The following is a 23957-nucleotide window of genomic DNA, read 5'->3' as shown; positions in this document are numbered from 1 at the left end:
TACAAACTGATCATTGTGGAAAGTTCAGTAAAATATTAAACATAAAATCATTTATAAACATCAACAATATAACTTTATCCTCATATCACAGCCATTCTTAATAATAAATCATCAGGTTTTAGGAATTATTCTATTTATGCTTGGAAATGAATAAAGCTCTCAAGAAGTAACTTAAAAGATAACAAATCAGTTTTTAAGTGCTTGACTAAAACACAAACTTTGCAAACAACAGGTAAATAGGCTATTTTTTTAATTGGCAGTTATTGTTTAACCTGCTACGTTCTACTTTATAACTTATTTCAAATAGTGTTTGGCAGCAATACAGGTCTCAGTATTAATATTAATATAAATGATTATGATCATCTTAATTCCCATTATCCTGCAATATTTAACAATTAAGATGTAACGGTATGGGAAATAATGCATCTTCATTTAATTGTACCCATGGTTTAAAGCGCCTCAGAAGTAAGATACAGTGAACATTCAATAGTGCACTTAAGTCATGTCTAGCACTAGTCGCTTCTCCTAAGCCCCCCACCACCACATACTACAATTCTCATGCTAGAAGAAGACCCTGTGTGATAGGAACTTCGGCACAGTGCTCACCACTCTGGCTCTTCCTTGCTTGTCAAGGTGTATTTTACATGCAAATTTACAAGAGTTGAAAGCGCTCGGTCGTTCCATAAGCAAGTTTCCTCTGTATCTTACTTTGCTGTGGAAGCCCAAATTTTCAGTACCTAGTATTAAAAAGATTTTATCCGATTCAACCTATAATTTATTTTCCTTTAATAGTGAAGTCTATTCACATCATATCTTAAAAACTCAACACAAGAATTTGTCTTTAGATTTAACTAGTTGTTACCCACGGGCTTCACCCCGTTTGACTTCATAAGTATTAATAAAACTATTGATTGGTTAGGTTAAGCTGAAATAAACAAAACATACTTACAGCTAATGTATTTTAACATGAGGTATATGGAAAGTTCCCTTTGGAAAGCAATTACGACCTTATAGGGCAATTTAAGAAATAATGGATAATTTGGCGCAAGGTTTCTCGTCACGAGGAACATTTTAAGTATATGGTTTATGGGGGTGTGACTTGTAGTTTCGTCAAAAGTTCATGGGTACTTTTGGCTTTATATATAGAAGATGTTCTTAAATATCCCCGCCGCAGCAAACCTGCCGACTAAGCGAATTTCCATTTGTCTGAATTGATTTTCAGTTAAATATATTTTAATAACATTAGGTTTAACGAGTACCTAGGTTTGCTGCTACAAGGAAACTAATAAAGTGTGTTTTTGAGTAAAATATTGATAGCTTAGTACAAAATAAATAAATTTGCCAAGTTTGATAAAAATATAACCATAAACAAGCAAACTACAACATTTGACAATATTCTCCATAAGAATAACATGGGAATTTTAAATTTACAATTTTTTTAATTTTCTCCGTTACTAATAATCGAACAAAAATACTTTTATATACTAAATTATTTGTTTTTTTAAGCTCTTTAAAAAGGTCTAAAGAGAAATCGGGAAATTTTGTGTTTTGAGGGTCAAAAGTGAGAAAAACCAATTTTTACCCCATAAAACCCCGTTCCCATGGTCCGATTGTGCTGGTTCGCGAACTCATTCAAGTTTATCCCGCTTTACACCTTTAAACCATATTTCATCAAAATCGGACAAAAATTACTCAAGTTATCGCGTTCACGGACGTATATATATATACATATATAAAAATTTGAACGAATGGTGTTTTTGGCCTCTGGGGACATCAAAATGAAAAAGTAATTCGGTCCCGGGTCTAGGTCTTACCGTGCCACCTACGGTAATAGCTACTTCCCTATAGGGAAATTCGCTAAAACCAGCTGAGGTCAAATTTTTAGGTATGTTTCTGATGACTGGAGATGTATATTGGTTATGTTTACAAAATTTAGGCCAATTCTATCCCCTTCACCTTACCCAACATTGGAAACGACAGCTGGACAGCTGTTAGTAAGCTCAAACTGTCAATCAGCTGTGACATACATTAGGAAAAACGTGTTAAGGGAACAAAGGTAATCTTTCCCTCCAATAGCCTAAATTTTGTGAACAGACTATATCTAGTTTTTGTTTATTCATTGAAAACTTTACAACTAAAAAACAATAATTTGTAAACGTTTAAACAACCAGCCAACAGTAAAATTTACCAAAAAACAGGTAAACATTCAGTCAACACAAATTTTTAAAATTAAAAACAAATTGTTTAGTATTATTAGTGGTATTTTGTGGAGTTTGAACAGCAATCCCACTCAGCTTGTCCCAATAATCCTATACACTAATAAGGCAACCAGTGTTTTTCTAAGTCACAACTTAACAATAGCTAAATGGGTTTAAAAACTTCAAATCACATTCATATCAGTAATACCTGACTCCAGGAATGGAGGCAAAATGTCGGTCTGATACAAACTACGTAAACCTTCTACATTCTTCTCTATTACAGTACAGTCCCTGTGGCTAGGCTTCATATTATCTCAGGAAGAGAAATATCAGCCAAGATGTGTAGATCTTAGTTGCCTATGTGAGAGATTCCGATATTCGACTCAAAAAAGTTTGATGTGCGAATATTCAGCACACCCCTAGTGTCAATCATTTGTCAGAATTGGCCATTCTGACTGAATTATACTTTGGTATCTTGCTAACTACGAAAAGCTAATGTAATTTGAATGGGGAATATATGACTTGTTTATGGAAATATATCCAATCGACAAATTTAAATTGGCTTCAGTGACCATGCTTTTAAACTCGTACAAGCTTTAACTTTCAGATTGTTCTGAAATAATCAGAAAATTAAGATTCGTAAACATTAACTTCCTACGTAAATAATTTAGCCGTTGTTGAAGGTAAAAAGAAGTGCTAGCCTTTATATTTTTATGAAAATAAATACATTCCTCTAAAAAATAAATTAAATAATTTGTAACTATCTTATTTTGATCTTAAAATATTTACCTATAGGCTTTAGGCTACATATCTTTCAAATGATAACTTTTAAACTAATTAGGTAGCAGTATTATCAAACTCACTAAAATAAAAAAATTAATCAAAATGCTAAATTAATTAATGTAGTATAATTAACTTGTTATAACAGTTGTTTATTATTTACTTGTATTATTTACCCATGACTGCACCGACAACATTTCCTTTAGAAAAAAATATAATTAAATGACTATTATGAACTTAGCTCCTCGATTCATCCACTAACACATAATTAGGTTATATTTAACCCTGCATCATAACATAGATTGCTTTTAAACAGGTGTTTGACTAATTAACTTATCAAATGGCAATTTGCACAATTTATAACAGGAAATAACTTGAGGCTCGAGCTTTTTCATAAATTTGACTTGTGCTTGGCTATAATATACATATCCTTGATGAAATATCTAAGACTCGCACACCTCTACTGAGAACAGAGCTGGTACTTCTAACAGATCACAGATCGCTCTTTCAATTGACTCGTGTTCGGCTTTAAGCCGAGAGGAGATGTTTTGTAGCTTTACTTGAGCCTGTTTCAGTTCTTGAAGACCCTTGGAAATTTTCATATTCCTTGCAACCAACGACTTTTCTCTCTCTCGAAGTATTCTTATTTCTCTCTCACGTTCTGTAATCAAATCAATTGTATTTATTTAATTAATAAACTTGAATTATTTTAAAATTGGTTATTAAAATATTTCTAGTAGGCCACTCAAAACGTCTAGCAATGGATTTACAAACTAAAAATGCCATTGACATTTTAGAATTTAGACTGAAAAATTAAGAGAATTTCCACTGAATCACTGAGAGCATAAACCGAATACGTATTTTTAACTTTTGGTTTAAGGGAGGAAAAAAACAAACAAAATTTTCAACAAGGGAAGTGTAATTTGCAAAGAAGATATTTACTAATACCAGGACAACTGATTTTTTTTCATTGTTGCACACAATCGTGATCTCTTTCCTATGCATATAAGACTAGACATCCATCTTCTAGGCAAACGCCTTTATTATAACCTAATCTGTTCAAAACCCAATGTAAACCATATCAAGCTACATTTAGGCCTAGGTAAAAAATAATAGAACTATCATTTGTATTACTTCCAAACATTATTTATTTCTAGTAGCAAAAACTAATGAAGCCATTACTTTCTACCAGGACAGAGAAAAAATGCTATAATAAAAATTTTCAGAAAGTATAATTATTAAACTGTAGCACTAGGACCCAAATTGGCTTGTTTAGCTATATTCTAAAAAAAAGGCTGCAGCTGCTCCATATAGATAGGAAATTAAACAGCAATAGTTATATCTTTCCAACTGAGCAGTATTAAATACCTGCGACATTGGAGAAAAAGTGTGCCATTGCATCTGGGATGGATGGAAGATCTGGGTTGGCTGCAGCCCTTGACTTTTTATGAGATGTTCCATCCAAGCTGGACTCGTCTAATGAGAAAGAGTTGCTTGCATTTTGAGATATCGCCTGGAAGTAATACAAAACTTTTTCATAGGCTACCACTTTAATGTTGAATGAACAAACATTAACTATATAAAAATAAAGCTAGGTATAAACAATAATTGTGAATTATGTAAAGGCCTAATAATTGAGAAAGCACATGTTTTCGATTTCATGATGTAGACTTCAGTATTGTTTCAAATGTTGTTTTGTTACTAATTTTATTTGGAAACATTATTATTGCATGATTATTTTTTGAGTTTTAAGAATATTCTAGTATGTACATGGGAGAATTTAGTTTTGGGTGCACTGTATCAACTGTTTTTGTGCACTTGATGTGTTGGATTATCAAAGTGACCAATCAGTAGGGTGCAACAAAATTTTAGGACCAGACTTGATGAAAAAAATCACTATTCGAATATGGCACTTCCACCTAAGGGAAATAATTGCTGTTTTGATCAAATTAAATATAAACTGGAGAGGTTTTAACTGGACTCTACAGAAACGGACAGTTAATGAAACAGAGAACTTGGTTAATCACAATAGACAGATTGGTCGATGAGACAGACCAACTCTTTATTTCTCTGTGTTCTAATTCAGACATTACACAATCACAATACTAATTAATTAACTACAATTAATTAAGAAACAACTAATACAAACAAAAACCAACTTGAACAAAACTGCAATAATTTCCTACCTATGCATTTTTTTAAGTGGCTTGGACCTAAGTATCATAGATCGTATTCACTTGGTAATATTTTTTATCAAAATTTAGATAGTAAGTTTCTAAAACCACTCAATTTATACAAATAACTGGGTAGTATACATAAACTTAGGAATTAGATTTATCACTCAATAAACTGAGAATTTTTTTCACCACAAGAAAAAGATAAAAATACAATTTAGCATGTTGATGATTGCGGTTAGTTTTGGATTGTAATAAATTATCAAAATTAACCATGTTTGGACAAATACTGAGAACACAATACCTGAAAGTGTTGTTTGCCATAAAGGTGTTCCTTCTTGTTGTGAAGAGTTGTGAACCATTGGTCACAGGACCTACAATACAGCTCCTCATTGTCCTCATCCTGTGACAGCATCAATAAAAACAAATCAAAATCAAATCAATTTATTGACACAAATAACGTTACATTAGGTGCTTGTAACTGGTGTCTTGTCAATTACAAATCTTAATAATAAAATACAATGGAAAATACATTTTACATAAAACAGAAAATTACAATAACAATAAAAATGTACAATGACTAACCCAAGGTCTGCTAAAAAGTCCCAGATGGAATAATAAACCTTATCCTGTAGAATTCTTGTTTCTTTAATTTTAACTTTAAAAACATTTTATGCCAATTGTTTAAATTTATTCGGCAAATGGTTGTACAGGTTTAGGCCTGTATAAAAAGGACATTTACGCCACACTACACTATTTTGGCAAACTTTCCATGTAAGGATTTAGTCCAGAAAACAGATGTTTGCTGCCAGCTTAATAAAATGGGGTTTCATTGCGTATTTCTGTACTGTAATGAGTTTTACCGGACACCAATCAGCTGATTGGTATTATTTGTTTAAATACAGTATTATTTGGGTGGCAATGAGTAGTTATAAACAAAAACATAACCTCTCTTAAAGGTTATGACTAGTGATTTTTAGTCCTTTAGTTGGTGGTAATATGTAAGGATTTGTACAGATTTAGTAGAATGGCGTAAACTATCGTACGTCACTCGTCCAAAATGTGTTTACCGGACTCGTATGGTAATCCCATACTCGACTTCGTCTCACACTGGAACGACCACACTCGTTTGGCAAACACTTATTTTCAGGACTAGTAACGTAATATACTATTTTCAAGGTTTGTTGTTCGATGGATTGGGTAACTGTAAAGGTTCTTGTTTCTGGTGTTGTATTTATTTTTTATTAAGAACTTTTCAAAATCTATCTTATTTTAATGACATATAATTAAGGCTTTCATAAATAAACAGGCTGGGGAAAGTTAATATGGACTGATATGTTAAATGTTTTTTTTTTTTTACAGGAAGCAAAAAATTTAGCGTTTGCCATAATCCTAATGAATCATTTTTGTATTGAAAATATCTTTTTGCTATTTGTTGAATTTCCCCATAAGGTAATGCCATACCTCAAATTGGATTCTACATGGCAAAAATAACTATTCTGGTAACATTTTTTGATGCACACTGAGAAAGAACTAAACCTAAAAAGCAAAAAAGAATGATTTTAATTTTTTCAATAAATAATCACCATATGTTCCTACCAATTTAATTTTTGGTCAATGATCACTCCAAGAAATTTTTGTTGTGAAATATCCGTCATATTTGATTTTTTTTTATAAGACATTTGTTTTATCACTGTTTAGTGCCAGACCATTAGCTGTAAACCATTCACGGAGATCTTCCAAAGTTTTGTTTACTGAAATTTTCACTTCCAACATTGAGTTGCCTTTCACAAAAGTAGTGGTATCATTTGCAAAAAGTATTAATTCTGAAAGAATTTGTTGGGGCTAGTCATTGATATAGATGATGAATAATAGAGGCCCCAGAATTGAGGCTTGAGGAATTCCACATTCTATATTTATCCAGTCTGAAAAGTACTTTTATTTATTCCCTTTTTTTGAAAGTTCTTTGTTTACGGTTTGCCAAATATGATCTTAAACACTTACAGAATATGTGTTTCATTGTACCAAAACAGTTATTATAAATTAAATAAGGATGTGTAGATTCTCGATATCACCGATACTTGGACATTGGTATCAGTATCAAAAATCGATTGTTAACAACACGTCTGCAACGATTGCACGATTGAAAATCGCTATTGCCGCGATCACGAATGACTGTGATAGCGTCTGCATGACCGTGGGAGATGTTCAGATTTTGCCGCGATCGTGCACCACGACAATGAGGTTTTTGTGACCACTGGGGTTGATTATGATGTCTACATGGCCACAGGAGATGTTTAGAATGCCGCTAGCAGGATTTTTCTGTTACCGCAAGGGGTATTCAGAGGCTTTTGCCCTAACTGTGGAAGACGATGTCGACCACGGTGAATGATCAGAATTTCGACCCTAACATGGGACAATGACAATGTCTACACAATATGTCTGCACGGGCGCGTAGCATGATTATATACCAGGCGAATGGGTTGGTTATGAATGATGATAAAATTCAGCTTATAGAGTTTAGTTTTAATAATAATCAATATAAAACAGATCAAATTACAACATCAAAATCTAAAATGCCACTGCAGCAAAATGTGAATTTTTTAGGTATAACTGTAAATAAAAATCTTAACTGGAAATCACAAGTTGTTAATTTGATCAAATGATTAAACTGCTGTATTTTCTCTCTTCAATCGCGCAATCAGACAAGCTGTTAACTTGAAGACTCAGCTTATAGTTTATCATGCTTATTTTTCTTTAATATATTCAAAATATTCAAACTTCAACAAAAAACAATTAGAATTATCGGGCGAGTTCCTTGTAGAACTCCTTGAAAAAGTCTTTTTCAAACATTTAATTTAACATTTTAACATTTTATGACCACTATATTTTAGAAATTTCAAATTGGGTTAATGACAATCTGACCTTATTCATGACCCAACCCTTTCAATCCCATCACACTAGATTTAAGAGTTATATTAAGCCTGAAACCCATAGATTAGAGAAATTTCATTTATCTCCCCAATATATAGGCCCACAAGTTTACAATAAGTTACCGCTCCGCATAAAAAATATTGATAGTAATGCACAGTTCAGATCCACCCTGAAGACCTGGTTGAAAAAAAAATGTTTCCATCGAATGTTATTTAAATAGGGACGTTAAGTTAGATTAATAATTTAGTAAGACATTTTTGTTATTTCTTAGTTTTAGTATTATCCTGTATATGACACTATGTTCTGTCAAATGATGTAATGACGTGTAATGAATAGATAAATAAATAAATAAATATAATTTTGACTCGATCGTAGGAGATGTGATGATAATGTCTACGCGGCCTAAAACGAATTTGCCGTGATCGCAGAAGACGATGATTATGTTTCTGTTACTTCAAAGCTTCTAAATACAATCACACTAGGCACTGTGAATTAAACTGATACACAATAATAAGGTGCCTCAACTTGAATCGCTCCAGCAAACCAATGTCTTTGACGAGTGCTGACGTCAAAGACGTTGGTTTGCTGGAGTTCCGGAGTGTAGCAGTGCCACAGGGTATACTGTAATATGTCTCTTCATTGTAAAACCACAACTCGGATTTTTTTATACCTTAATTGTTGAAACTGATAAATATCAAGGTTTGGTTTGTGCTCAAGAAAATCTTGGTAAAGAGATCAGAGGCAAGAAATTGTTATACTGATAGTCAAGCAACTATAAAAGCTCTTTCTTAACTCATACAAATTCAACTCTTTTGTGGTACTGTCTTGTTTCTGTGTCTGAATTGAGTACATAGGGAATGATCCTACGCTTTGCTGGGTGCCTGGACGTTCAGGCATTAAAGGTAACAAAGCCAAGGACAGACTGGTAAACGTGTCTCAGCGGCAACTATGTTTGGTCACTTTCTTTCCCTACTAAGTTTCACCTAGGGAAAAAATATTGTATGTTTTATATGCCTTATGTGCATTCTATAGCCTATGAGCCTACCTGTATTGCTTCTGGTAAGCCAGCTGTTATCGCCTTTATTCTACAATTCAAAATCCTGGCATATAGCATTTCCTTGAACAAACTATATAGGTCTAGAAGAGGAATGATTATTAGTTATTGTAAGATTATTTAAATGTTATGCTTACTTACATCGATTTCATCCGTGGCATCAGTCACATCTGATTCTTCAGTACCATTGGTTTTGCAACCTGAAAAAAATTACAGTCTAAAAAGCACATAGAGTGAATTAGGGTTCATTTATATATTAGAGATGGACAGTCCGGAAAATTAATTTTTTATTTTCAAATGGTATCATATTTAATTTGGAATTGGTTTCAATTGTCCCGTAACTATGAGTGACAAAGAATATGTATCCAGATCACAGGGGATGTCCCAAATTTCGCTGCTAAGGCAAAAAACGAATTGATTTGTGTGTGATGATAATATTGCCGTAATGACAGGAGTTCAGAGTTCAACCGCTATTGCTGGAAATGGTGGTTGATGACGATGTCTCCGCTGTTACTTTGCTATAGCGAGTTGACGATGATACTACCAAAAATTGTTATTCCAAATCCATAAATAATGCTAACTACTTGTGCCAGAACAATTTTTCTTGAGTGGGCAATTTTGAGTTGGGCAATTTTATGTTAGTAACTACCATGACAGTCAAAACAATTTCCAGGATGTCTTTCTGTGAACATTTAGCACGATCACCAGCGGGAAATTCATCTTGCAGTACATAGTGTGACTCCTGGGGAGGGCATATCAGTAGTGGGGGTATAGCTGACCGGCCAAAGAATTAGTGAGCACTTTTCGTGTACCTGCAAGTCTACTTTGTCAGTTACTGTTGTTTGTGTACTACAAACTGAGTGGCACAAACTTGGTAGGGGTCGTAGAGATAACATCATGTTTCGTCACCAGTCACAATTTAATTAAAAAAATTTGGATCTGCATCGGTCATGTCAATGAATTCACCAGCTAATTAATAACCCTTTCAATGCTAGAATCTTTTTGCAATTTTCCAAAAAATGCTAGAGTTTTTTACTTATTTCGTCCAAAAAGTGCTAGGCTTGCCACCGGTGCAAAGTCTATTTTGTGAGAGAAAAAATTGGTAAAAATAAAGTTTTTCATCTCGAAAGTGATTTTCAGGCCTCGATCGTATGAGGAATGGATAGAAACCATCGCTGTTTCGTAACAACAACCTAGTCAACCGATATGCCCTCACATGATTAAACACGTTAAACTCCCACGATCGAAAGTCACGCTGGCATGATATATCGTTGCTTAGCACTTTTTGGTAAAAGACGCACAATGATATATCCTTGTGTAGTACTAAATTGGATAACATAAGAGTTTCTTTGGGCTCAGGAGACAGGAACCATTCACGAACAAATTTGGTGCATGTTCAAATGATCATAAAGGATGGTGTGAACACTTCCATGAGATAAATGTACCTCAAATACAATTTCATTGATTGTCAATTCCTGATTTTCACAAACAACTTGTCGTACTCACTCAATATTGACGTCATTGACTGCTGTTGAAGGACGTCTACTACGAAGGTCAATGCTTTCATGGCTTTCACAAAACTGTTTGTGCCACTCATAAACTTGACTTTTCTTCATCGCCTCTTCTCCATAAGCTTAAATTAACAACTAAGGACTGGAGTCCCACTAGGTGGCTTTATTAAAGTAAAATGCATAACTTAATATTCGCACACTGTCAATTAAATGCCATTTTTCAATGCAGGTACATGACTGACAGCAACCAACAATATAGACTCGCAGGTGCAATAAAAACACTTACCAATGATGCACTACGGCTTGTCAGCTATACCCCCATTACCGATATGCCCTCTCCAGGAGCTGGCGACCGCGCTAAATGTCTACAGGAATTCACTTCGGGAATTTTTTACTGTTATGTATTAAATTATGCTACAGTATAGTTTGTAATGTTAGTAACTAACTTACTTTTTATGCGCCTTCTCTTCAAATATGACTTGTACGTTTCAGAGTTTCGATAAACTTTTAATTCTTCTCGGTAGCGTTTTTTGTCAACTTCTGCCTTTTCTAGATATTCTTTTTTGTTTTCTAAACTTAAATTGCTCCATTCATTGCCCAAGATTTTTGTAACCTAAAAAATGTGTAACAGGCGTTTATACTATACAAATTCAATTAAAATTTACATTAGGTAAATGTCAATCTTAAAGATTCTAGAGTAGTGAATGTACATTACTGTATGGTTTATCTACAAGTTCTTCAAATTGTAAACTGATTTTAGTTATTTGAACATTCTTAAAACAGAACTATTTTAAGTTAGTGCTTGTTGAGGAACTTAGGTTGTTACTTGTACAATGAGCAAATTGTCATAATAAATTGTCCTTTAAACTTTAGCAGGAATTATGATACTGTATATAACACAATAAAATACCGGTACATATCTAACTACAGAAGAATTTTAAATTGAAGTCAATACAATATTTGCACTGAAGTCAGATAAATAAAATATCATTTACTGACTATACTGACCTCTGGAAATGGTAGTTTTCTAAACTCAGGAAGTTTTCTTTTTTCATTTAAATAATATACATATCCAGTGCAAGGGGCTTTGGGAGGTCTGTTAGCAAGCTCAGGCTTGCGCTTCCTGCCTTTGGGCCAACCCCCTTTCCTCTTTACCTGTAAACATTTTGTGTGCAAATTTTAAAAGTTGAATAAAACAACAGGAACTGTTCAAATAAATGAACAAAATGGCATATATACCACTTTTTATCTTGGTAGCCAAGTGTCATTAGATAAAATTATAGGCCATTAGAACCAAACAATCATCATTTAAGAGTAGAGAATTTAAGGTTAGTAGTTGTCTCATCTTACTTTTACCTGAATGCTCTTAAATTTGTTTAAAAAGTATATATTATTTTACCTGAATTAAACATAATGTAGTGCCCGCTACAAGACTAGGGCGTAAGATCACGTGATGTCGCAATGACTAGATGCGCGCGCGCGCAAAGATCCAACGTGAGTAGACGACACGGAGGGAGAACAGTGTGTGCGGCCTGCTAGACACCATCTTCAATCTGATGAGTGGCCTTAGCATGAGTAGAGAGGGGGTTGGGGAAGGGTGTAGGCTAGGGCAATGAATTAGTATTTAATTATGTAATTTGTTAGGTTTACCAAATAGTCGTGGTCTCATGATCAATAATCCAAATTTATAGAGGCTCTAATTAATATTTGAATGCACGTTAGCTACATCTAGTTACTATTACAAATCAAAATAAGTCCATCACATAATTATTTCTCTGTTCACTATGTAATAATTAGATGTAATAATTAACATAAAAGCTAGCTGTGATATGCAGCTAAGGTATTATTGTGCACTTTGGCGAGGCAGTTAGATTCTTTTCAATAGAGTTTGAGCTACGACTGGAAATGTGGGTGATTTAATGGTGGTTAGTGGAAGATATATTTGGCCCAATTATCACTTATACTACTGCATTTCACCACAATAAAAATAAATCTAATTTTCAATTTTTTTTTATTTGCTCTGTTAAACTTTCTTTTACAATAAAATAAGCCTAATCAACTTTTCTTAGATGTGGTTTTTTTTTACTTCCTTTATAAAAAACACTAACCTGTTGGAGCTGAATGTACTGATGAGTCACTGTTGGTACTTTCAGAAACTGTAAAAGACGAGTCTGATGATGATGATAATATTTCATAAAATATTCACCTGTTGGATAGGAGGAGCTGAATGTACAGATGAGTCACTGTTGGTGCGGGTACTTTCGGAAAAAGAGAGAGACGAGTCTGATTATGATAATATTTCATAAAATATTCACCTGTTGGATAGGAGGAGCTGAATGTACAGATGAGTCACTGTTGGTACGGGTACTTACGGAAAAAGAGAGAGACGAGTCTGATGATGATAATATTTCATAAAATATTCACCTGTTGGATAGGAGGAGCTGAATGTGCAGATGAGTCACTGTTTGTGTCAGTACTTTCAAAAACAGTGAGAGAAATGTCTGGTGGAGCTGAATGTACAGATGAGTCACTGTTGGTGCCGGTACTTTCAGAAACAGTGAGAGACAAGTCTGATGATGACAATAGACTATTAATTTTAGAAAAACACTCACCTGTTGGATAGGTGGAGCTGAATGTACAGATGAGTCACTGTTGGTGCGGGTACTTTCAGAAACTGTAAAAGACGAGTCTGATGATGATGATAATATTTCATAAAATATTCACCTGTTGGATAGGAGGAGCTGAATGTACAGATGAGTCACTGTTGGTCCCAGTACTTTCAGAAACAGTGAGAGACAAGTCTGATGATGACAATAGACTATTAATTTTAGAAAAACACTCACCTGTTGGATAGGTGGAGCTGAATGTACAGATGAGTCACTGTTGATGCGGGTACTTTCAGAAAAATCGAGAGACAAGTATGATGATGACAATATTTCATAAAACATTTACCTGTTGGATAGGTGGAGCTGAATGTACAGATGAGTCACTGTTTGTGTCAGTACTTTCAGAAACTGTGAGAGACGAGGCTGATGATGACAATAGACTATTAATTTTAGAAAAACACTCACCTGTTTGATAGGTGGAGCTGAATGTACAGATGAGTCACTGTTGGTCCCGGTACTTTCAGAAACAGTGAGATACAAGTCTGATGATGACATTATTAATTTTAGAAAAACATTCACCTGTTGGATAGGTGGAGCTGAATGTACAGATGAGTCACTGTTGGTGCCGGTACTTTCAGAAACAGTGAGATACAAGTCTGATGATGACATTATTAATTTTAGAAAAACATTCACCTGTTGGATAGGTGGAGCTGAATGTACAGATGAGTCACTGTTGATGCGGGTACTTTCAGAAAAACCGAGAGACAAGTATGATGATGATAATATTTCATAAAACATTCACCTGTTGGATAGGTGGAGCTGAATGTACAGATGAGTCACTGTTCGTGTCAGTACTTTCAGAAACTGTGAGAGACGAGTCTGATGATGACAATAGACTATTAATTTTAGAAAAACACTCACCTGTTGGATAGGTGGAGCTGAATGTACAGATGAGTCACTGTTGGTCCCGGTACTTTCAGAAACTGTAAGAGACGAGTCTGATGATGACATTATTAATTTTAGAAAAACGCTCACCTGTTGGATAGGTGGAGCTGAATGTACAGATGAGTCACTGTTGGTGCCGGTACTTTCAGAAACTGTAAGAGACGAGTCTGATGATGACAATATTTTTATCTTCTTTTTAAGCAAGTTTTTATCATTTGGTAAAACATTCAATCCTTTAGAAATTGATGCAGGTTTGAAAACTTCTACTTTTGCTTCCTCTAAATTTTCCCCAGCTTCAGAGATACTTTCCAATTTCTAAAACAAAATATTAAATTCCTCGTCATAATAGCTAACCAATGCATTGATTACTATTAAACATCCATCACTGTTTAACTTATATCATAATTTAGCTAAATTAGAATGTGACAAAAGAGTAAATAGTAACCCAATAAATTAAACATTGTTATAGTTCTAGAACAATTGATTGGAATAAATAGTGGTACCTAGAGATTACTGAAGGCCTAGCCTAGCCTACAATTTTTTTTATTTAAAAAAATTGGCATATTTATGATCTTTTCATACAGTTTTTACTGGCTACTTCAACTTTAAAGACTAAACATTTTGGTATTATTTGATAATATTTAAAACAACGTAATAAACCAGCAATAAATTTATAAAGGAAAGCTTATAATGTACCAACATTGTATTAGCTATCGAAATGTTATGTAACCTATCATTGCGCATCTAGTCAAAAGAAGATTAATTTTGATCTAGCCAGGGTGTCTAGTTTATTTCCATTATAAAATTCAAGACTAATTCCAGACTTTTCAAGACTAATTCCAGATTTTTCAAGACTAGTTTTTTCAACAATTAGTGGGTGTTGATGTATCGATTCTCGATTCTTGATACCGATACCAATTTTTATAGCTTAACCAAAATTTCTAAATAATACTACACCAACTGTCATAAAGTAGTATTATGATAATGTGGTGTTTTCAAGTAAAGAAAATAATGCAGCAATAAAAAATTCTAACTAGCAAATTTGGTTTTTTTATCATGAAATCTTCCGCGTAACGTACGTTTAGACATCATCATTGACTGCAGCAGTTACAGAAACGTGATCATCGTCGTCCGCGATCATGGCAAAATCATGAACATTTCCCGCGGCCTTGTAGACATCAGTGACATTATCGTCGTCTCCCGCGGTCTCAGAAACGTCATCGTCATCGTCCGCGATCGCGGCAAAATCATGAACATTTCCCGCGGCTGTTTAGACATTACCGTCATCTCCCGCGGCCACGGAAACGTTATCGTCGACGTCCGCAATCACGGCGAAATCATGAACATTTCTCGCGGCCGTGTAGACATCATCGTCGTCTCCCGCCGTCACGGAAACGTCATCGTCATCGCCCACGGTCACGGAAACGTCATCGTCATCTCCCGCGGTTACGGAAACGTCATCGTTGTCGTCAACGATCGCGACAAAATCATGAACATTTCGCGTGGCCGAGCGAATATCAGCGTCATCTCCCGCGGTCACGGAAACGTCATAGTCGTCTCCCACGGTCACGGAAACGTCATCGTCATCTCCCGCGATCGCGACAAAATCATGGACATTTTCCGCGGCCGAGCAGATATCATCGTCGTCTCCCGCGGTCACGGAAAAATCATCATCGTCATCCGCGATCATGACAAAATCATAAACATTTCCCACAGCCGTGTAGACATCATCGTCGTCTCCCGCGGTCACGGAAACGTCATCGTCATCTCCCACGGTCACGGAAACGTCATCGTCGTCGTCCGCCACCGCTACAAAATCATGAACATTTCCCGCAGCTGTTTGGACATCACCGTCATCTCCCGCGGTCACGGAAACGTTATCGTCGTCGTCCGCGATCTCGACAAAATCATGAACATTTCTTGCGGCCGAGCAGATATCATCGTCGTCTCCCGCGGTCATGGAAACGTCATCGTCATCTCCCGTCGTCACAGAAACGTCATCGTCGTCTCTCGTGGTTTCGGAAACGTCATCGTCGTCGTCCACTATCGTGGCAAAATCGTGAGCATTTCCCGAGGCCGTGTAGATATCATCATCATTGGCTTTCGCGGTTTCGTAAACGCAAGACGACGATCGCGGCAAAATCATGAAAATTCCAGACTTTGAAATCAAATTTAAGAGTAAATCCCGACTATTCAAGACCATTTTGATATTCAATACTAATTCCCGACTTTCCCGATTTTCCCGACTATTAGACACCCTGTCTAGCACAATAGAAGTCATAAGAATTATGCTTCCTTCTACTTAGCTTTGTCTGAATATTGGATTTGAATACTCACACTGTTAATTCGACTAAAACACTGAATAGATTTAAGGTTATCTGCAGACATTAACACATTCTTCTCCAAATTGGATAAATTCAGTGTTGAGCTTGGAACATTTTTCCTAACAGCTGTTGTTCGGGAATGCAGTAACTGTGCAGCTACGTTGTGGAAATCTTCAACTGATAAGTTCAAACCACCGACTCCTGAAGTCAGGGCATCCGTTAATGACAGCCACTCAAGCCTGTAAAATTCAATTTAATTTATATTTCACAGATCTGTTTTAATTTAACTAGAACGAGCTGTTGAGCCTGTCCTACGTACGGGAATCGAGTAGTCCATTAAAACTGTATATAGTTATATCAATATTTATATTCCTAATTCAAGCATAGTTTTAGCAGCTCAAAATTTATTGTAAAGAAAAATCTGCCAAGATGAATTAAAACATGTGATCATTGTTATTTCCTAACCTTTCCTCAAAATTTTAGTAAGAAAAATTTTCATAAGCTTTTTTTTTAAAGCTCCTGAGCTTCCATTCATATACAGCCATGGTTAAAATAGAATCTTACTTATTTCCTATAATCAATGACAAAATCACAGAGTAAATAAACTAACCTCATAGTTCTATAGAATATGGAATATTTTTATGTTCAACCAGCTGTTAGTTTAAAAAAATTATATTGCACTAAAACAAACTAAAGATTTTAAAGACTGTTAAAAAAATAAATTAGATCATCTAGTATTTTACTATGTATGTTTAAATAAAGTGTCATCGTCTTACCGAATAAATAAACGTATCAATGATTATAGCGTTACACATAGTATAAATAAGTCAACCCTACGTATGTCATTTTATTTTTATCCAAATGCTGAATTTGTGTTGCGAACGCTGAATGTTTACAGCTGTTACGTTAAGCAAATGGTTAATAGCAAAAGCTAGTCTAGAATGTTTACGTCGGCTGCTAGACTTTAAAAAATTAAAACTTAGGCTAATTCATAAAAAAATGGGACCCTAAACTAAAATTATGGATTCGACATTCTCTAGTTCTAAAAATTATCTTTCTTTTAACACAAAAATCATGAAAATCCGTACTTGTGTGAACCTGGCAATAACTCCAGCAATAAGTAGTGAGCGCGCCCGATAAAATCTATTGCTGGCCGTTTTACGGAAAAATACAGCCGCGAAGGTTATTACCGAGAGGGTAACCAGATAGAGGAAACCTTAACGGACACGACAGTATCAATATCATGTACCGGGGGGGGTAAGTTAGGGGGGTAAAGTCGGCTAAAAGTGCTCGCGCCCGAAAAAATCTATTGCTAGACGTTTTACGGGAAAATGCGGCCACGAAGGTTATTACCGAGAGTGTCAACAGATAGAGGCCACCTTTACGGACAAGACAGTATCAATATCATGTACCGGGGGAGTAAGTAAAGGGGGGTAAAGTCGGCTAAAAGTAGTGCTCGCGCCCGAAAAAATCTATTGCTAGACGTTTTACGGAAAAATACGGCCGCGAAGGTGATAACCGAGAGTGTCAACAGATAGAGGACACCTTTACGGACAAGACAGTATCAATATCATGTACCGGGGGAGTAAGTTAGGGGGGGGGTAAAGTTGGCTAAAAGTAGTGCTCGCGCCCGAAAAAATCTATTGCTAGACGTTTTACGGAAAAATACGGCCGCGAAGGTGATAACCGAGATAGTAACCAGATAGAGGACACCTTTACGGACACGACAGTATCAATATCATGTACCGGGGGGGTAAGTTAGGGGGGGGGGGGTTAAGTCGGCTAAAAGTAGTGCTCGCGCCCCATAAAATCTATTGCTAGACGTTTTACGGAAAAATACGGCCGCGAAGGTGATAACCGAGATAGTAACCAGATAGAGGACACCTTTACGGACACGACAGTATCAATATCATGTACCGGAAGGGTAAGTTAGGGGGGGGGGGGTAAAGTCGGCTAAAAGTAGTGCTCGCGCCCGATAAAATCTATTGCTAGACGTTTTACGGAAAAATACGGCCGCGAAGGTGATAACCCAGAGTGTCAACAGATAGAGGACACCTTTACGGACAAGACAGTATCAATATCATGTATCGGGGGAGTAAGATAGGGGGGGGGTAAAGTCGGCAAAAAGTAGTGCTCATGCCCGATAAAATCTATTGCTGGTCGTTTTACGGAAAAATACGGCCGCGAAGGTGATAACCGAGAGTGTAACCAGATAGAGGACACCTTTACGGGCACGACAGTATCAATATCATGTAATGGGGGGGTAAGTTAGGGGGGGGTAAAGTCGGCTAAAAGTAGTGCTCGCGCCCGATAAAATCTATTACTAGACGTTTTACGGAAAAATACGGCCGCGAAGGTGATAACCGAGAGTGTCAACAGATAGAGGACACCTTTACGGACAAGACAGTATCAATTTCATGTACCGGGGGAGTAAGTTTGGGGGGGTAAAGTCGGCTAAAAGTAGTGCTCACGCCCGATAAAATCTATTGCCGATCGTTTTACGGAAAAATACGGCCGCGAAGGTGATAACCGAGAGTGTAACCAGATAGAGAACACCTTTACGGACACGACAGTATCAATATCATGTACCGGGGGGGTAAGTTAGGGGGGGGGGGTAAAGTCGGCTAAAAGTAGTGCTTACGCCCGATAAAATCTATTGCTGGCCGTTTTACGGAAAAATGAGGCCGCGAAGGTGATAACCGAGGTAGTAACCAGATAGAGGACACCTTTTCGGACACGACAGTATCAATATCATGTACCGGGGGAGTAAGTTAGGCAACTAGTAGGAGTAACCGGCGCGAGCACTACTTTTAGCCGACTTTACCCCCCCTAACTTACTCCCCCAGTACATGATATTGATACTGTCTTGTCCGTAAAGGTGTCCTCTATCTTTTGACACTATCGGTTATCACCTTCGCGGCCGTATTTTCCCGTAAAACGTCTAGAAATAGATTTTTTCGGGCGCGAGCACTACTTTTAGCCGACTTGACCCCCCCTAACTTACTCCCATGGTACATGATATTGATACTGTCGTGTCCGTAAAGGTGTCCTCTATCTGGTTACTATCTCGGTTATCACCTTCGCGGCCGTATTTTTCCGTAAAATGGCCAGTAATAGATTTTATCGGGTGCGAGCACTACCTTTAGCCGACTTTACCCCCCCTAACTTACTCTCCCGGTACATGATATTGATACTGTCGTGTCCGTAAAGGTGTCCTCTATCTGGTTACTATCTCGGTTATCACCTTCGCGGCCGTATTTTTCCGTAAAATGGCCAGTAATAGATTTTTTCGGGCGCGAGCACTACTTTTAGCCGACTTTAACCCCCCCCCCCCTAACTTACTCCCCCGGTACATGATATTGATACTGTCTTGTCCGTAAAGGTGTCCTCTATCTGTTGACACTCTCGGTTATCACCTTCGCGGCTGTATTTTTCCGTAAAACGGCCAGCAATAGATGTTATCGGGCGCGCGCACTACTTATTGCTGGAGTTATTGCCAGGTTAACTCCAATAAAATTCGTCGAGTGGTTGATTTAGAATCGTGAAATAAAAAAACCCTGTCAAGTTTTAATATTATAGATAGGCTAATTATTTTTATTATTAATAGGCTATTTGCCAATAAATACAAACTAGGCTAGCTTACAAATGTTGAAAAACTCAAAAGATGCACAGATCAAGAAGCAAGATACGCTGGTCTCAAGTTTTTCAACATTTGTAAGTTGAAAGTTTTTAATTAAAACGTAACCACTTGTTATGCCTTGTAACTTTTTTTATTTTTTAGATCTAGGCTTAACAACAATATTGGAGAAATAACAAGAACTAAAGTTTGTTATAGGATACAGATGTACTGTAGGTATTTTTCCATCAGAAAATGGTGCCTGCTGGAAATTGGCTGTGAAGCTGTGAAGTTGGCGTAACTATTGAGAACTAACGAAAAACTAACATTTGGCATATAGATGTAAGCTTTTTTTCATCTGAAAACGGTGCACGCTAAAAACCCAAAGTGTGAAGTTAGCGTAACCGTTATTATCAGCTAAGATCTTTTTTATTTTTTGACAACTAAAGAAAATATTGGGTAACTAGGCCTATAGGCTAGGGAACTAACGATTAGTATGAACAAAAGTTTATAAGCTAATATGGGTACGCTAACTTCACAGACCTTTCAAAGGACTTAATGCAGTCACAAATTCACATGAGGCTCGACCAACCACCTTGACATGACTTTTCTGACATCAAAATGAGTTTGCTAACGTTCTAGAGCAGGGTTGGTTATGTTAGAACAGCACTATTTTATTATGTAATTCCTAAATGACAATTTTATAAATCATTATAGACCTAATATGAATAAAATATAGTAACTTAGTAGTTTGTTTACACAATGTTTTCAGAAAGGCATGCATAATGACCCCGCGCTACCCGCCTGTCACACCACCTTCCCCCCAAAACGAAACTACACCTAGGGTGATGAAGACTCTTGAAACACAAAGAATAATAGACTAGATTGTTTTTCCCCCTGGCCTAGGACGCTAGGCACAAGTCTGGGATAATTTTTTTCACATTACTTCAGGCTAGACCTAGGGTTTGCGACATATCATTTAGATAAAATCCATCTAAAATCCATCTTGCAGACATGACATGCAAATAGTACAGTTTCTTAACTGGGCTTATTGAATGAAACTATCGATTTGATTAGTAAACCTTCATGCAATTTTTTCACAATCAGCAAGTTTGGTTGGTTAAGTTAGGTTATGATACTTAGTTAAATTTTATAGGTAATAGATATATTTTAAAATATCGATTATTAATCAATATTTTCAATTCGATAGTTTCAATCAATATTAGTGTAGCCCAGTTAAAAAACTGTACCCCATGCGAAAGACATAACCAGTATAAAAGAAAGGCAGAGGATACGCGTCCGGTAACCGGACGTGGATTAGACGTCCGGCAATTACTGTCATAACCTAACCTAACCAACCAAACTTGCTGATAGTGAAAAAATCGAATTAAGGTGAAATTCTTTCTCTATAAAAAAAATTATAAATGCCAAAAATTCTAATAAAAGATGTACAGTTAAGAATAAATGGTATTCAATGCAAACTCTTCGACAAAAAGTTAAAGTCATCAATGGGATTCGAACCCTGGACCTCTTGCATATCAGCCGAGCACCTTATCCACCACACCACGAACACCGATGGCTCGTCATTGTATTGTTGTGGTAAAGGCGTTCCAGGCTCCCGCAACCCCATGACGTCATTGCCGTACGCCTTATCCACGTCCGGTTACCGGACGCGTATCCTCTATGTAAAAGAAAACAAAAATACATTCATGGGCTGAATCAATTCAAGTGTAAGACATACAAAAACAGCAAATGAGAGTAGGACGTAGGCCTAAACTAAAGTGCAGCTAGATCAAGACCTAGCTAGGCCTACACCAAATTAAAAATTAAAGTTAGGCCTAGGCCTAGTAAATAACTGACAACTAACCCTTTGCTCGTTTCAATAATTATTCCATTTTGCAAAACATCATTAGCATCAGTTGTGGTCTCTATTTCACCCCTCGATATGGAACTTGCACCGACGGATAAATCTGACATATTACAGGAAACATCCATGAAATGACGAGTTGACAACATAGGACCTCCTAATTCTTCCTCCATTATCAATAACTTGGTTCACTGTGTGTACACAGTAGGCTACAGTACCCAACTTAATTATTGCACTTTTACAGGTCTTAATCGTGTTGTCACAAAAAAATCTTTGGAAAATTTGTTTGGTTAATTAGCAGAATAACAAATACTAGTGCTAGCTAAAGTTTTAAAAAACTGATAACGAAACATAACATTTCGACTTGTGACTTATGGCTGTTGCTGGTTGCTGTTGTTGTTTTTGTGTTCGTGTTAGTGTTGTGGTCGTTGTGGATAAAATGGGCCAAAAAAAAGGCCAAATAAATAGACAGTCAGGCTGGAAGTTGAGTGCACTAAGTGGAGGAGAGGAACTGAAACTGAACTGAACTTAAACTTAGGGAGGACGAGGAGTGAGAGTGAGAAGTGGAAAGGAAGTGCCTATGCTATGGCTGCTATCACAGCCACCTCTAATACACTACTATTCATAGACATGGTGGAAGGAAAATCAGGCCGCGGCCTGTAGAATTGGCAACGTCGCGAGTGGTGTTTGGTGTTGTCTAGCACCAGACCTCCCATAAGATAACATGGTAGACAGGTGACACCAGCTCATATTTCACGTATTATTCATTTAAATTAAAATTAAGAACATAAATTTATTGAAAATAAAACATATAGAATTGAAAACAAAAACCATATTAAATTTTTTTTTACTTTATTTTTTTTTACAATCTGTTTAGTACAACTGTGAACAATTAGTAAAAGGCATAATATAAGTAAATGACTTGACCAAGAATCTCCCCAGTGAAAGATCTTGGAAAATAAATAGTCATATCATGTAACTAAAACTATGCAAATCGGTATGGAAGTTCAAGAACTTTCACAATTTTTAGTCTGTTGGGAAATTCACTATTGTCCAGCAAGTTAACGGCTAAATTGTTCTGGTGGGTTTCGAGTTTTTCTTGATAGGCTATTTCTTGCTAATTCTTGTCAACGCTGTTGTCCAAAGTAACTGGAGGGCAGTTTTCTTGTCTCAGCGTGAATGTAATATGTACAGATTTTGTTTCATTAACTTTAGTTCTCCATTTTTTTAGCCACAGTTCGAAATCATTTAATGTAACTTGCAATTGATTTGAAGCATCTTGAGGATTTTCGTGAATGGAGAGAAATGCAGTATCATCCGCAAACGTAGCAACCGTAATATTTTGGCCCACGGGGATGTCGGAGGTATATAGTAAATATAAAACAGGTCCAAGAACACTGCCTTGGGGTACTCAAGATTGAATAGGCTTCAAGTCGGATAAAATTTCGTGAAATTTAATCTGGAAGAATCGTTCATTTAAGTAAGATTTTAACAAACTGTAAAAATAATGGGGGAACAAGGATTTAAGTTTATAAAGAAGTCCAGTGTGCCACACTTTATCGAATGCCTGTTGTACATCCAGAAATGCAGCAGAACAGTACTTTTTTGTTTCAAATGAATTTTTAATTATGTCTACTAGTCTGTGGGTTTGTTCAACTGTAGAGTGTCCTTTCCGAAAGCCAAACTGATGCTCAGGAATCAAATTTAAGTATTCTATAATTGGGTTCAATCTTCTTAGGATTAGTTTTTCAAATAATTTGGATACAACCGGAAGCAAACTTATAGGCTGTAGGACGAGACCTCATTTGGTGGTTTGCCTGGTTTTGGAATTACCACAAGTTGAGCTATCTTCAATTTAACTGGAAAATATTCTAGCCGTAATATAGCGTTAAATATGAAGGTCAGCAATAATATTCCTTTCCGTGGCAATTCTTTCAGAATCCTGCCA

At 36.2% G+C, this 23957-nt stretch overlaps 1 protein-coding gene across 1 annotated transcript; it reads right to left on the bottom strand.

Annotated features, from left to right (window-relative positions):
* Positions 1-1733: 1733 nt before the first annotated feature.
* On the bottom strand, positions 1734-22402 carry LOC128988311 (uncharacterized). Its single transcript, XM_054409508.1, has 9 exons — positions 22010-22402; positions 16540-16765; positions 14293-14517; positions 11660-11806; positions 11102-11264; positions 9282-9340; positions 5457-5555; positions 4347-4491; positions 1734-3639 (listed from the first exon to the last, which is right to left on the bottom strand). The coding sequence occupies exons 1-9, from the start codon at positions 22180-22182 to the stop codon at positions 3422-3424; spliced, it is 1455 nt and encodes a 484-aa protein (XP_054265483.1). The 5' UTR covers positions 22183-22402; the 3' UTR covers positions 1734-3421.
* Positions 22403-23957: the final 1555 nt, after the last annotated feature.

Source organism: Macrosteles quadrilineatus, unplaced genomic scaffold (genome assembly GCF_028750875.1).
Source record: "Macrosteles quadrilineatus isolate MER2022 unplaced genomic scaffold, UCM_ALF_1.0 Scaffold_1__1_contigs__length_201487025, whole genome shotgun sequence".
Taxonomy (NCBI): domain Eukaryota; kingdom Metazoa; phylum Arthropoda; class Insecta; order Hemiptera; family Cicadellidae; genus Macrosteles; species Macrosteles quadrilineatus.
This window is presented reverse-complemented; position numbering and strand designations above follow the sequence as displayed.

What these genes read in the sequence shown, in the direction of transcription:
- LOC128988311 (XM_054409508.1), bottom strand. Translation starts at nt 22,182, where the DNA reads ATGGAGGAAGAATTAGGAGGTCCTATGTTGTCAACTCGTCATTTCATG. An exon ending in GTTTTAGTCGAATTAACAGT is followed by an intron (nt 14,518 to 16,539) that starts GTGAGTATTCAA and finishes ATTTTGTTTTAG; the next exon opens with AAATTGGAAAGTATCTCTGA. An exon ending in GAAGAGAAGGCGCATAAAAA is followed by an intron (nt 9,341 to 11,101) that starts GTAAGTTAGTTA and finishes AATTTTTTTCAG; the next exon opens with GTTGCAAAACCAATGGTACT.